This window comes from Ammospiza nelsoni, chromosome 9 (assembly GCF_027579445.1).
Source record: "Ammospiza nelsoni isolate bAmmNel1 chromosome 9, bAmmNel1.pri, whole genome shotgun sequence".
In the NCBI taxonomy this organism is placed as follows: domain Eukaryota; kingdom Metazoa; phylum Chordata; class Aves; order Passeriformes; family Passerellidae; genus Ammospiza; species Ammospiza nelsoni.
This window is the reverse complement of record NC_080641.1, coordinates 3,063,044-3,076,310: the sequence shown is the minus strand read 5'-3', so window position 1 is coordinate 3,076,310 and position 13,267 is coordinate 3,063,044. Positions and strand designations below refer to the sequence as shown.

General features: G+C 47.4%; 1 protein-coding gene across 1 annotated transcript; it reads right to left on the bottom strand.

The window, feature by feature from the left end:
* Positions 1–1,713: 1,713 nt before the first annotated feature.
* Positions 1,714–2,646, bottom strand: LOC132076957 (olfactory receptor 14C36-like). The gene has a single exon (XM_059478385.1). It carries the CDS (start codon positions 2,644–2,646, stop codon positions 1,714–1,716), a length of 933 nt encoding a protein of 310 aa, XP_059334368.1.
* Positions 2,647–13,267: the final 10,621 nt, after the last annotated feature.

Genomic DNA, 13,267 nt, shown 5'->3' with positions numbered 1-13,267 from the left:
GTGGCCGGTCCTGCGCTTTGGCCACAAAAACCCGTGCAGTGCTACAGGCTGGGGACAGAGTGACTGGACAGCAGCCAGGCAGAAAGGGACCTGCAGGGACTGATGGACAGAAGACTGGACATGAGCCAGCAGAGTGCCCAGGTGGGCAAGAAGGCCAATGGCTCCTGGCCTGGCTCAGGAATGGTGTGGCCAGCAGGAGCAGGGCAGGGATTCTTCACCTGTGCTGGGCATTGGCTGGACAGCACCTCGAGTGCTGTGCCCAGTTCTGGGTCCCCCAATTTAGGAAGGCCATGGAGGGGCTGGAGCATGTCCAGAGAAGGACAACAAGGCTGGGGAGGAGTCTGGAACACAAGTCCTGTGAGGAGTGGCTGAGGGAGCAGCTGGGGTTGTTGATCCTGGAGAAGAGGAGGCCCAGGGCAGAAAAGGCGGTGTCAGAGCATAGGCTGGACTTGATGATCTCCGAAGACTTTTCCAACCTTGCTGATTCTGGGATTCTCTGAAACCACCCTTGGAGCAGTTGCAGGAGGAGCCCTGGGCCTCCCCTTGAGAAGCTCCAGCAGCCCAGGTCCCTCCGCTTCTCCTGCCAGCCCCAAAGTCCATCCTGTCCGTCCAGCAGAGCCTCTGCAGCTCCTCGTCACTGCCCAGAACAGGGAGTCCCAGAGCCAGACACAGCAGCCCAGATGTGCCCCCCTGGCCTGGGGTGCCTCTGGCAAGGGAGCAGCAGGAGGCACTACAGGAGCCTGCAGACAATTCCTGCAGCACTTGTAGGAGGATCCTGCTGCCCAAGGGACATTCCCATGGCGCCAAGTCAGGAACTGCAATGGGGAGTGGGGCCAGAGAGGAAAGGTCAAACAGGGATGGGCTGTTTGCAGGGGAGGGAACAGGGGTGGGCAAGAGGAAGAAATTTAAACCAGGGAAAGAGTACAGAAAGCAAAGGTGAAGTGAAGGAAATGCTGAAGGCAGTTTGGGGGTGGCAGCCAGGCAGCCCCGGCTCTGACCAACAGCGTCTGCAGTGGGACAGGAAACTCTCAGCTGATGGGAACAAACTTTCTGGCTGACTGCAGAAGCCAGGACAAAGCTGAGTGGTTTCCCTGGTGTCCCCCAGCCCTTGCTGGCCCCAGCGGCTGATGGCATTTGTGCTCCCTCAGGTTCATGTCCCCACACCAACAGCATGGTGGTGCTCCCCCTGCTGTGTGCAATGCAAACAGGGGCTGCTGAGCCAGTGCTGCCGTGTCTGTGCCTGCAAGGATGGGGCACCTGTGTGAGCTGGGGGAGAGGCCAGGGCTGCAGAGGGGGGATGTTGTTGTCAGCTCCATGAGGACGCTCTGGGACGCCGCCCTGGGCTGTCCAGCACACTGGAGATGGATCAGCCCCCAGCTCTGCACACAGACATTGCTTCTGCAGCTCCAGAAAAGGCAACAAAAGGGGATCTCTGGTGAAAACTCTGCTGGGAGATCCTTTAGTTCATTTAAAGCAACCGAGAGCACAGCTCCTCATGGACACAGTCTGTGAGCTACAGCAAATTTGGAGGTAAACAAAATGAAATTAAGGACAAATAATGTCTTTTCTTTGTAGACAGTATTAAAAAACTGAAACAAAGGAAAGAAAAGAACAAAGAAACCACCAAATCAAGCAACAACTGTGGAAGATAAGTTTTATTACAAGTGATAGATAAGTTTTATTACAAGTGATTTGCAGAAACTGGCCCGCAGTTTAATGTTTTTGAAACCATCTACTAATCAGTCTCCACATTGCAGCCTTGAGCTCCTTGTTCCTCAGGCTGTAGATGAGGGGGTTCAGGGCTGGAGGCACCACCGAGTACAGAAGTGACACTGCCAGGTCCAGGGATGGGGAGGAGATAGAAGGGGGCTTCAGGTAGGCAAAAAAGCCACTGCTGAAAAAGAGAGAGACCACGGCCAGGTGAGGGAGGCAGGTGGAAAAGGCTTTGTGCCGTCCCTGCTCAGAGGGGATCCTCAGCACAGCATTGAAGATCTGCACATAGGAGAAAACCATGTACACAAAACAACCAAAACCTAAGGATGCACCAACCACAAGGAGCCCATGTTCCCTGAGTTTGGAATGTGAGCAGGAGAGCTTGAGAATCTGGGGGATTTCACAGAAGAACCCGTCCAGGGCATTGCCATGGCACAGGGGCAGGGAAAATGTATTGGCTGTGTGCAGCAGTGAATAGAGGAAGGCACTGGCCCAGGCAGCTGCTGCCATGTGGGCACAAGCTCTGCTGCCCAGGAGGGTCCCGTAGTGCAGGGGTTTGCAGATGGACACGTAGCGGTCGTAGCACATGACGGTCAGGAGGGAAAATTCTGTTGCAATGAAGAAGATAAAGAAAAAGAGCTGAGCAGCACATCCTGTGTAGGAGATGTTCCTGGTGTCCCAGAGGGAATTGTGCATGGCTTTGGGGACAGTGGTGCAGATGGAGCCCAGGTCGCTGAGGGCCAGGTTGAGCAGGAAGAAGAACATTGGTGTGTGCAGGTGGTGGCCACAGGCTACAGCGCTGATGATGAGGCCGTTACCCAGGAGGGCAGCCAGGGAGATGCCCAGCAAGAGGCAAAAGTGCAGGAGCTGCAGCTGCCGTGTGTCTGGCAATGCCAGCAGGAGGAAGTGCCTGATGGAGCTGCTGTTGGACATTCCTTCACTCTGTCCGTAGTGGACTGTTGAAAGAAGACATTGACAAGCTCTTTGACTCAATCTAATAGAGTTATTTTAGGAATTCCCTCAAAACTACTTCGCTACCTGTGGGGATACTTGACTGAACAATTTCATTTTTGAGCTTGGGTTTGTGCTGCTGAGTTCCTGCCTCATCTCAGCATTGCTCTCCGCTTGAACCCCGGGGAAGCCCAGAAGGAAAACAGGGCTCCCTGTGCCCCAAGGCAGTCAGGCCTGCTGGTCCCCACACAGATGCCCTTTACCCATTACACCTCCCTCTATTTCAGAATGATCGAACATAAAACGTGCTTGATAAATAAAGTGGACTTTTTAAAGACTCCAGTCACAAGGTTAGTTTCTTTAGGCCCTTCTCTCTGTCCCTGTGCAGATAGACAGGGAGGGATACCAAGGGTTGGTCTGGCTCTCTGCTGCCTCGAGTTGTGCCTATTGGGAGTTGTTTCTCTCTATCTAAGCCTTGTCCCTGCCTTGCTGCCAGAGCCCAGCCCAGCCCTGGGGGCTCAGCTCTGCCCTGCAGACCCCTCCCAGCACAGGGCACTGCCCAGGGGCATCTCCCTGGCAGCAGGGCCTTAAGGGCAGGCCAGACAAACAGAGATGCAGCAAGCCAAGGAGCTGCTGCTGCTGTCTGTAGGGAGAGGAGGATGAGGAGGCACTTTCTGAGGGAGATCTGAGGCCCATCTGCAAATGCCCAGGGTGACAGTGCAGGAGTCTCAGTGACACAGCCAAAGCTGACAGCCCCTTTCCCTTCCCTTTAGGAGAAAGCTGAGAGCAGCCCTGGCCATGCAGCACCATCTCCAGAGCAGGAGGAATCTGCCCTGATGGGGGTGGCTCCTTCCCTCTCCAACTTCTCCCCTGCAGCATCCATGGGGAGCTGCCAGGCAGGCTGAGAGCTGTCCCTGGAAAGTGGCACATGCCCTGGGCTGGCCAAGAGCCCTGAGGGCTGCAGGAGCTGCTCTGCAGGACAGCTCTGGGCAGCCCTGGCTGCAGCCCCAGCTTCACCCCCTGCAGACGTCCTTGGCAGCAGGAGCCGTCCTGCCCTGTCCCTCTGATGGTGCCCAGGGCAGCCCTGCTCTGCAGCACATCCTCCTCCTCTGGCTCCTGTGCCAGCGAGAAACTGGGAGAGTCCTCCTGACACATCCCCCAGCCTGTGGGGTGTGCTGCCTTCAGGAGATCCCTCCAGGAGCACAGGGGACATCGCCCTGCACCCACACACTCACCATGCCCAGGGCTGTGAAGATCTTTCCCCAAGTGAAGTCTCAGCTCAATGTCTTCCCAATCCTGATTGCCTTCAGCCTGTCTCTGCCTGGCTCCTGTCCCCTCAGTGCCTGCAGGCAGAGCCCTCAGCCCTGCTGGGCTGGGAGAGGAGCTGGCACTGGGAAGAGCTGTTCCTTTAAAGCTCAACAGCACAGACACAGTAGAAGGACCTTAATGAGCCTCTAGGGGATTTGGTGGTGTTTGCATCAGACTCAGTCCCTGAGAGTGTCTTTAAAAAACTTCTCAAGAACTCAAAATTAAATTGAAATTCTAAACTTTCTTAAAGTTTTAATGGGTTCCACTGAGGAACACAACTGGGAAAGTTTCCCCAGGTTCCAGTTAAAGCAGAACACTGGAGGCAGTGATGACAGCTGGGGACAAACAAGGCAAAGGTGTCTCTGGTGCTAAGCAAAGCTGGATGTGTTTGAGGAATGCAAAGGGCCAAGGCCTGAGCCCCAGCCCCTGGCCAGGCAGATCCTGTCCCTCCTCCTTGCTCAGGGCTCTTCCCAGGATGGGCACTGGCATGTGGGGATGTGCAATGGCAAGGGCAGGAGCATGGGGTGGCCCCTGCCAGGCTGCTGAGCAGGGACAAGGAGGCAATGAGGCCCCAGGCCTGCAAGGGTCACTTGTCTCCTGCTCCTGCCTCAGTGCTTTTCTTTTATGGAAAAGAACCATCCCTCTTTCCCAGGCACCCATTTTGGGAAACAGGACTCCCATACAACTAACCAGTATGATTAAGCAGAAGCCATTTATTGCTTACATTATGCACTTATTTATACATTTTTATATATATACATCTGTATAAATATACTTATTTATACGTTCTAACTCTACTGCATACACTGATCACACATCTCTACATTGATGCCTCTCTCTTGTCCTTGTTTTCTGCATGCACTTCTCAGAGTATGTGACTGGTTACAGTTCAGGTGGTTCTCAGCCCTCTGTTATCGAGTTCTTGTGGTCTTGGTATTCTGTTTCTCAGCCTTTTCTTTCTTCCTGTAGCACAGTTTATGTCTTAGTAACCTTGATGAATTCTAGAGGGCTCTGATAGGAACAACTACAAGCAGTATGGCTGGTGCACAGTGTGGCCTAAGTTGTTCATATACATTGCTACAATTTCCCCTTCTTCTTGCACCAGCCAAACCCTTTTCACTGTATTTTCTACCAAGCGGGTCACCAATTTCACTATGCATGTAATAGCACAAAGCAACACAGTAATAACTACTAGTAATAACAAAGCTCCCTTTAAGATATCTTTCAATCATCCAAGTATTCCCCATCCCTCAAACCATTCATCCAAGCCCAAATCGTTCACAGTCAATTTCTGCATGTTGTCTTGTAGTTGTTTCAGTTTCCTGTGAATGAAAGAGAGGTTCATAAAACACATTCCTTCAGAACTCTCACACTTGTGTCCATGTGCTAACAGCAAAAAATCTATAGCATCTCCATTTTGCAGTGTGCCATGTCTAATACTATGTACATCAGTGAGAATTTGATTTAAAATAGCTGAACTTGTGTTCAGTGAGGGAATCCACAAAATCAGAGGGTTTTGGGGAAGCTTCAAAAGGCAGGCCTCAGAGACAGCAGAACTGTGATTAGAGCTAAGCAGTAGCCATGAGATAGGTCAGTAGAAAAATTATTTAAAAAGTAGAAAAGCAAGGACAAATAGAGAAATGGTTGGTGTATTAACACTTGTCTAGAATAACCCCCTAAGATACAGAAAAGTTTTTCTAGCAAGATATTAGGAAGTTTGAGGCTTAATAATGGAGCTCTGTGCATTGTGTTTTAAGGCTTACAAGCAAGTATTGTATAAGAAATAAGCAAGCATTGTTTTTACCAAAGGTACTTGTGCTTATAGTGGTTGGATAGAACTGCTGTCAATGTGCTTTTGCTTTGTGTGATTGGTCAAAAAACTTATAAAGTAAGTTGTAACATTAAGTTCTTGGTCTGCCGCTCGGGATATGAGCTGCTGGCATCTTCCCATTGTCACAAACATGTAATGAGACTGATGCTGAAAACTAAAACCGCTCAAGGCACATTCCACAGCAGTTCCTTCCTGTTTGTGATTTGAACATAGCCCCCGGCTTTCTCTATACAAGAGAGACTGTGCAAAGTACTTTACATTATTTGAATTTCATGAATTCTAATATCATATATATTTCAAGAATTGCTCTCAAAAATGAATCAAACCCCCCTGTCTTAAGGCACTTTCAGAACAACATGTACACACACCTCAAAGAAAGACCTCCAGTACTTGACCAGAATCATGAATCTGAAATTGTTGAAGGGCCATAGCCTCTCATTATGTGGGGGACAGAATATGCTTGTGTTTCTACAGATACAGGACCCCGGTGGATTCCCAGAAGATTTATCAGTCCCTACATAGACCACAGATCTGAAGACAACCCCTCGAATGAACACAAAGTCAGCTCCCTCTCCCACCATGCCACAGAAGCAGCTTTCTCTTGGAGATGAAGAAAAAAGAAATTCACATATCCAAACATTGTGGCAAGGATACTCATCACACGTAGATATATCCCACTGATAATGTCCATGTCAATCTGAAATGCAGACATACTCCTGCCTTTTCCACCATCTCTCTACCAGTGACCTTTTATCCCTACTCCTTCCCTCCTTCCCTTCTAGAAACTACTCCTTTTTCCCTGCCTCAAACTTCCCTCAAAAAAAGAGAATGGAATAATTGGAAGGAGTTGGTAAGAACTGTAGGGAGAACTTAAGAATATTTAGGAAGGACTTAAAATAAGTCAACTAATGTTTGTTTTTACCATCCACAAGTGAAAACTACCCAGTGGGAAAGAAGAAGTATGATTCTTTCTGCGATGCCTTCCAGGGCACCCCGCAGCAGTGCCACCATTGCCATTGTCTTTATCAGCGCCCTCATCCGTATCCAAATGACCACCAGCTGGATCGTCCCTCAGCCAAAACAAAACATCTGGGTCACTTTGGTGAAGTCATTAAAGCCAGACAATCTTTGTATGGCCATGGGAAGTGTAGATGATCTGCTCTCAACATGCCTGGTGGGAGTCCCCCTGTAACCAAATGACTGCCTGTACCTAGGTAAGAAACCCAACCCTGTGGACACCTGGGACAAACAGACGACGATCCTCCCACACCATGTCTCCACAGGATTTGCTTTTCCAGGCCCAGGATAGTGTTAGGGGCAGTAGTGTGAGGCACAGGGTAGGTCTCCAGCTATCCAGTGGTGGCTTCCATCATGGTCAGCTGTGTAGAGATTTATTAATAATTGGTTAGCTGAGAAAGGCCATACTGATATAATGCCGCTGGTTAAGCTGAAGGAAGAAAGTCAGCAGTCAGCAAGCTGAAAGGAAAGGTCAGCAGTGACCTTGCTGTAACATGAGGAGAGGGAGTAGAGATTAGTCCTGAATATATCCTGAGAATATGTGAAAAGTATCAAAAGTAGAACCATAGGAATGCAGAAGTAGGCGTAGCTGCTGATATGTAACTGACCAATCCTGAGCTCAACATTTGCAATAAGTATGAAGCTCATTATTAACTGTATTTAACCCGCCGTACTGATCAATAAAATTGGGCCTGTGATGATCAAATTGATGTCTGGGTCTCCTTCCATCGACAAATGTTGGAGAATGCGGGCAAAGCCGAATTTCTGCCCTTTTTTCTCGGATTAAAAGAAAAAGGGGAATACGCCACAGTCGAGGAAGTTGGGTTTGGGTCCTTGCAGCTGGGATGGTGCCAGAATTTGAAGCACCCTTGGTGTCACAACGGTGAGCCAAGCCAATACGTGCCGCAGGAGCCTGGAGAGCTGCAACAGCGCGCGCTGATTAATAGGTATGGATAGGCAAGCAGCGTATGATTTATTCGCCCCATATTTAGAGCGGCGAGGGATAAAAGGGATAGATTTAAAAAAGGAGTTACCAGGGTTATTAGCCTATGGCCATGCTAAGGGTATCTTTTCTAACCCTCCTACAGTTCATGAGCTAGCAGAGTGGAAGAAGTTTGGGGAAATACTGTGGGATACAGTGTTAGACGATAAGTCAGCAAAGAAATTAGGAAAGCTATGGCAGGCGGTGTATAACACGTTACTTCAGCAGGTCTCTGAGAGAAAGGCAGCAGAAAGGGTGACAGAAGCTCATAAGAGGAATATAGGGTATGGTCGTGAGGATGATCCCCTGGCACCTTCTGTAACTAAGATACTTATGCCTAAGGGTCCCCATCAAAGTGGTGTGGAGGATTTTCCTATAGGCACAGTGGAACCGTCTGCACCCTTCCTGTCAGAGGGGGAGGGCGAGTCGGATGGTGTGGGTAAGAGCAAAGCAGCTTTGCCTCCGCCACCAGCTTCAGGCGGGTTGGATGGTGGGGGTGGGAGCAAGCCAGCTTCGCCTCTGCCACCAGCTTTGCCTCCGCCGCTTCCCCCGAGTGAGCCGGCTCCGGTTACAGCTTCAGCGGGGGGGCTGCTTCCCCCACGCAACCTGACTCGGCTCGAGCCGGCTCCGGTTTCACTGTCAGCTCCAGTGGGGAAGCTGCTTCCCCCGCGCGAGCCAGCCTCTGCTTCACTGCCTTCCCCGTGCGAAAACTCGGTGTCTGCACCGAAGCGCCAGCAGCATAGCACCCTTAAAGAGTCAGATCCCAACCCAGGGGCACACCGTGATCCATGGGGGGAGATGGCTAAACAGAGGAGGGAAGCTTGGGCTGCTTTGGCGAAAGAAGTAATGCAAATGGGGGATGGTGAGGCGGTGGAAATAACCTCTAGTCTTGCATGTCCGGTAACATACACACCACAGTATGATGCACAGGGGAACCTTACACATAATATAGTAGAATATACTCCCTTAGATTGGAAGCTGTTAACTCAGCTACGTTCTACGGTTAGTCAGTTTGGAGTAAAAAGTGAACCTGTTAGGCAAATGCTAGATTATCTTTTTAATAGTCAGGTTTTATGTCCTAATGATTTAAGAGGAATAGTTCGGTTGATATTCACTCAACATCAGCAGTTATTGTTTAACGCACATTGGCACGCGTTGGTAAATGAGTCAGTTGCTGTACAATGAGCCCAGGGAGACCCATTGCATGGAGTGACAGCAGAGGAGCTGATGGGCTTAGGGGCATATTTGCGTACAGAGGCACAGATGATATCGGGAGCAGATAAACTTAGAGAGTCTATGCGGCTAGTGCGTGCTGCAATAGATATGGTTAAAGAGCCAGGAGGGCTACTGGCTTATATGGGTATTAAACAAGGTAGAGAAGAATCATTTGGGAATTTTATCGATAGAGCAGCTACTGTTATAGATCGGGCTGGTGTTGCAGGGCGCTATTGAAGTAGTGTGCCTTGCAAAATAGCAATCCAGCAACCCAAAGAGTGTTAGTTACTTTAGGGGCAAATTGGACTATTGAGGAAGCATTAGAGCGAATGGCATTAATGCCAACAGCTTCACAGGCATTTATAGTAGAAGCCTTAAAGGAATTAGGATTAGGGTTACAAAAGCAAGCAGAGTTTTCTCAGAGTCAGGTGTTAGCTGCTCTTGCTCCTCTCCGAAGCGGCTCACTGGCTGTCACGTAAGGAGGCTCGAGACCATTCATCAAGTGTTACCGATGCGGCAATGAGGGACAGACACAATTGCCGCCGTATCATTGGAGACACCAGCAGCTGCCGTGACATCGCTGCTACCTCCTGTCTGCAACCTGCAACAACAGGGAGCCTCGGTTTGGACTTATCAGCAGCAGTAGACGTCACACTAATGACGAACCGGCCTGAGAGGATACCCACTGGAGTAAAGGGTCCTCTTATATTAAATGGACAAACATGTGGAACATTATTATTGAGTCGTTCTTCTACAACTATGTTGGGATTATTTGTTTTGCCTGGTTGCCTGTTGTTATCGATGCGGACTTTACAGGGGAAATACAAATCATGGTTCACACCCTTTATCCTCCGATTAAAATTACAAAAGGACAACGCATTGCACAATTGGTACCACTATCACAAATGACATCGGGAATACAATCATTTACTGGTCAAACACGGAATGAAAAAGGTTTTGGCTCTACTGGTGTTACACTTCTAACCGTGGATTTACAAAATAGACAAAAGCAAAAAGTTGAAATTACTTATGGGCATCAAAGCATAACTCTTTATGGATTATTGGATACAGGACAATTGGACATTAAAACTCTACATGATGCACAGAAGTTGCTGGGAGACCTACAGTGGCTGAAGCCTATTTTGGGAATACCAAATCATTTATTAGAAACCCTACGGCCTTTGTTAAAAGGCGTGGACCCTACTACTCCTGTACACCTGACAAAGGAGCATCATCTTGCTTTGCAGCAAATTAGTAACTGTGTACAGCAAGGGTATGTGTCTCGTCGACAAGTCGACCACCCCATTGACCTTATTATCTGGAATAGCCCTTGCCACTTGCTTGGTGCTCTCTCTCAGTTGCAAAAGAAAACGAGGGAGATACGGGTGTTGGAATGGTTATCACCACCACTACAGCATAAGAAAACAATATCTTCAAAAATTGAACAATTGGCTGCATTAATCAAAAAGGGGCATCTCAGAATTCTTGAAGTGGATGGTAGAGAACCTGCTACTATTAGATTGCCTATGGAAAAGGAAACCTTGGACTGGTACTTGATTAATTCGAAGAATTTACAAGAAGCATTATTGATGTCACCTGCTAAAGCAGAGACTAGTAAATTAGTGCCTAGAGTTTTGCAATGGATGACAGAATGGAACTGGATCACTCGACCTTTGGGAGAAGAACGCCCCATAGAAGGAGCTATTACAGCTTTTACGGATGCAGGAAAGAAATCAAGGCGTGCTGCTGTTACCTGGCAAGAAAAGGGACAATGGAAGCATCAACTCCTCACAGCAGACCCTGCAGATAGCTTACAAACTTTGGAATTGTTAGCAGTAGTATGGGCGGTGTCCAACTTACAGGAGCCTTTAAATGTGGTCACAGACTCTATGTATGTTGTAGGAGTAGCCAAACGAATAGAGGAAGCAGCAGTTAAGGAAGTGAATAATAAACGATTGTATGAGTTACTGATACAGTTAAGGAAGGCTTTACGAGAAAGAAATGCAGCATATTCTGTGATTCATATTAGGAGTCATAAGTGGTCTGAAGGTTTAGGAGAAGGGAATGAACGTGCAGATAAATTGGTTACTCTACCCATTGATAATTCTTGTCCTATTGACAAGCTCACATTGGCCAGAGAAGCACATAGTAGATATCATCAAAATGCAAAAGGTTTAGCAAAACACTTTGAGCTGAGTTTGTCAGAAGCCAAGGCCATTGTCAGAGCATGTCCAATGTGTAGTTATCATAATGGTGGAATAGGTCTAGGCATCGGGGTTAATCCTCGAGGTTTAGAAATAAATGAGAAATGGTAAATGGATGTTACACACATAGCCAGATTTGGTAAAGTCAAGCATGTGCACGTCACCTTAGATACATATAGTCATTACATATGGGCTACGGCTCAGGCAGGAGAGAAAGCTATACATGTTATCAGACACCTGTTAAGTTGTTTCACTGTTATGGGAGTTCCAAAGAGTATCAAAACTGATAATGGTCCAGCTTATGTAAGTGCTAGGGTTCGAAAATTTTTGAATCAGTGGTCTGTTAAGCATGTGACAGGTATTCCACACTCTCCTACTGGACAAGCAATAGTGGAAAGAGCAAACGGTACCCTTAAGCAGTATATTGAAAAACATCAAGATTTGGCAGATCCACAAGCATGTTTGGCTAAGGTTTTGTATGTGATTAACCATTTATGCATTTTTGGGGAAGATGATACCCCTCCTGCAATGAAACATCATCCGAGGTCAGGTCAGGAAAATACTAAGGAAACAGAGGTCTGGGTTAAGTATAAGAACCCAAGTACAGGATTATGGGAAAAACCTGCAAAAATATTATATTAGGGTCGGGGGTATCTTTGTGTTTCCTCACCTACAGGGCCTTTGTGGGTGCCTGCTAAGTGGACTAAACCTGTTTATGAAGCAGCCTCTGGTGGACCGCCTTATGGAGGAGGACAAGGAGCGACTGGGGAAGAAACTGCTTCTAGTCCTACGACCACTACTGTTACAATTGAAGGGGTGCTCGGAAGCGGTGGACAGAGCACTGACACGTCACTATCGGACAGCCCAGGAGTTGATTGGTTTTATTGACTCATTATCAACTTTTCGCTTAACAAATCCAGAGAAAGAACATTGCCTTGACTGTCACAATCCACATTGCGCTGCCTGGATAGCTCTATGTTGTGGGGGTTGTGAAAGAACTTTTTGGATAGAACAATCATTATTATGGGATTTGTGGTGTCACACTTGTGAGCACGAGCACACGTGGGGTAAAAGTTGGCAAGATGAATTAAGGAGACAAACAGGGCAAAACGCATATATAGCTTTAAATATTTATGAGTCGCCTGAACAGAAAATTCTTGCTTATTATCGATGGGAGGTACAATGTATTGTGAATAGAATTAAGGTTCAAAGTAAATCACGTATAGTTTCTATAAGGTGTAGGAAATTAGTGCCTTTAACACAGCATTCAATTGTAGGACCCTTCAAAGGGAATCCTGATAGAGCATTAGATTGCTGCATTGACAAGTTGCAAAAATTGAGTTTGCAAGTGGCAGGACCAGTGAAATCAGGAGCAGCAAGATTGAAGACAGATAAGAAAAAGAAGGCAAAAAGGGAACGATCTCATTTGAGTAAGGATATCAGTGATTGCTAATTAATTTTCTATGATTAGAACAATTTTACAGTTGTGGGACCCTCGGGAAGATATAGTTGTTGAGGAAGACAACAAACAAGAACTACGGTTACGAAATAAGATACGCCTTGTATTAAAGAAAGAGCTTGAACTATTAGCCTCATATAGTAAAAAAGCTGAAGAGGCTTTGCGATCACCACCATTGAATTGGTTGCATTGGGTTGAAGAAACAGACTTTTATACTGGTCCTTACTTATATTCACTTCCTTGTTATGTTTGCAAAAAGGATAATGATAAGTGCTATGCATGGGTAGCTTTGCATTGTGCGGATTGTAATCAGGTTTATTGGTATTCACAGAGGTCATTAGGATATTTATGGTGTGCACCTTGTTTTGGAAGGTGGATTTGAAATTTTTTCTGGGTTAGAGCTCTTGAACAAAGTACTGGCCTGCCAGGACGGACAGGATTACAGCTTTTTGAGAGTGCAGAACAAGTGGTTATAGCATATCTTAGGTGGAAGTTGCAGGAAAACCTTAGAGTATTTGAAATTAATAAAGCCTCACGCATCATAGCAGCTCACTGTGAAGCTGATTTGCCTTCAAACTTATCTCATG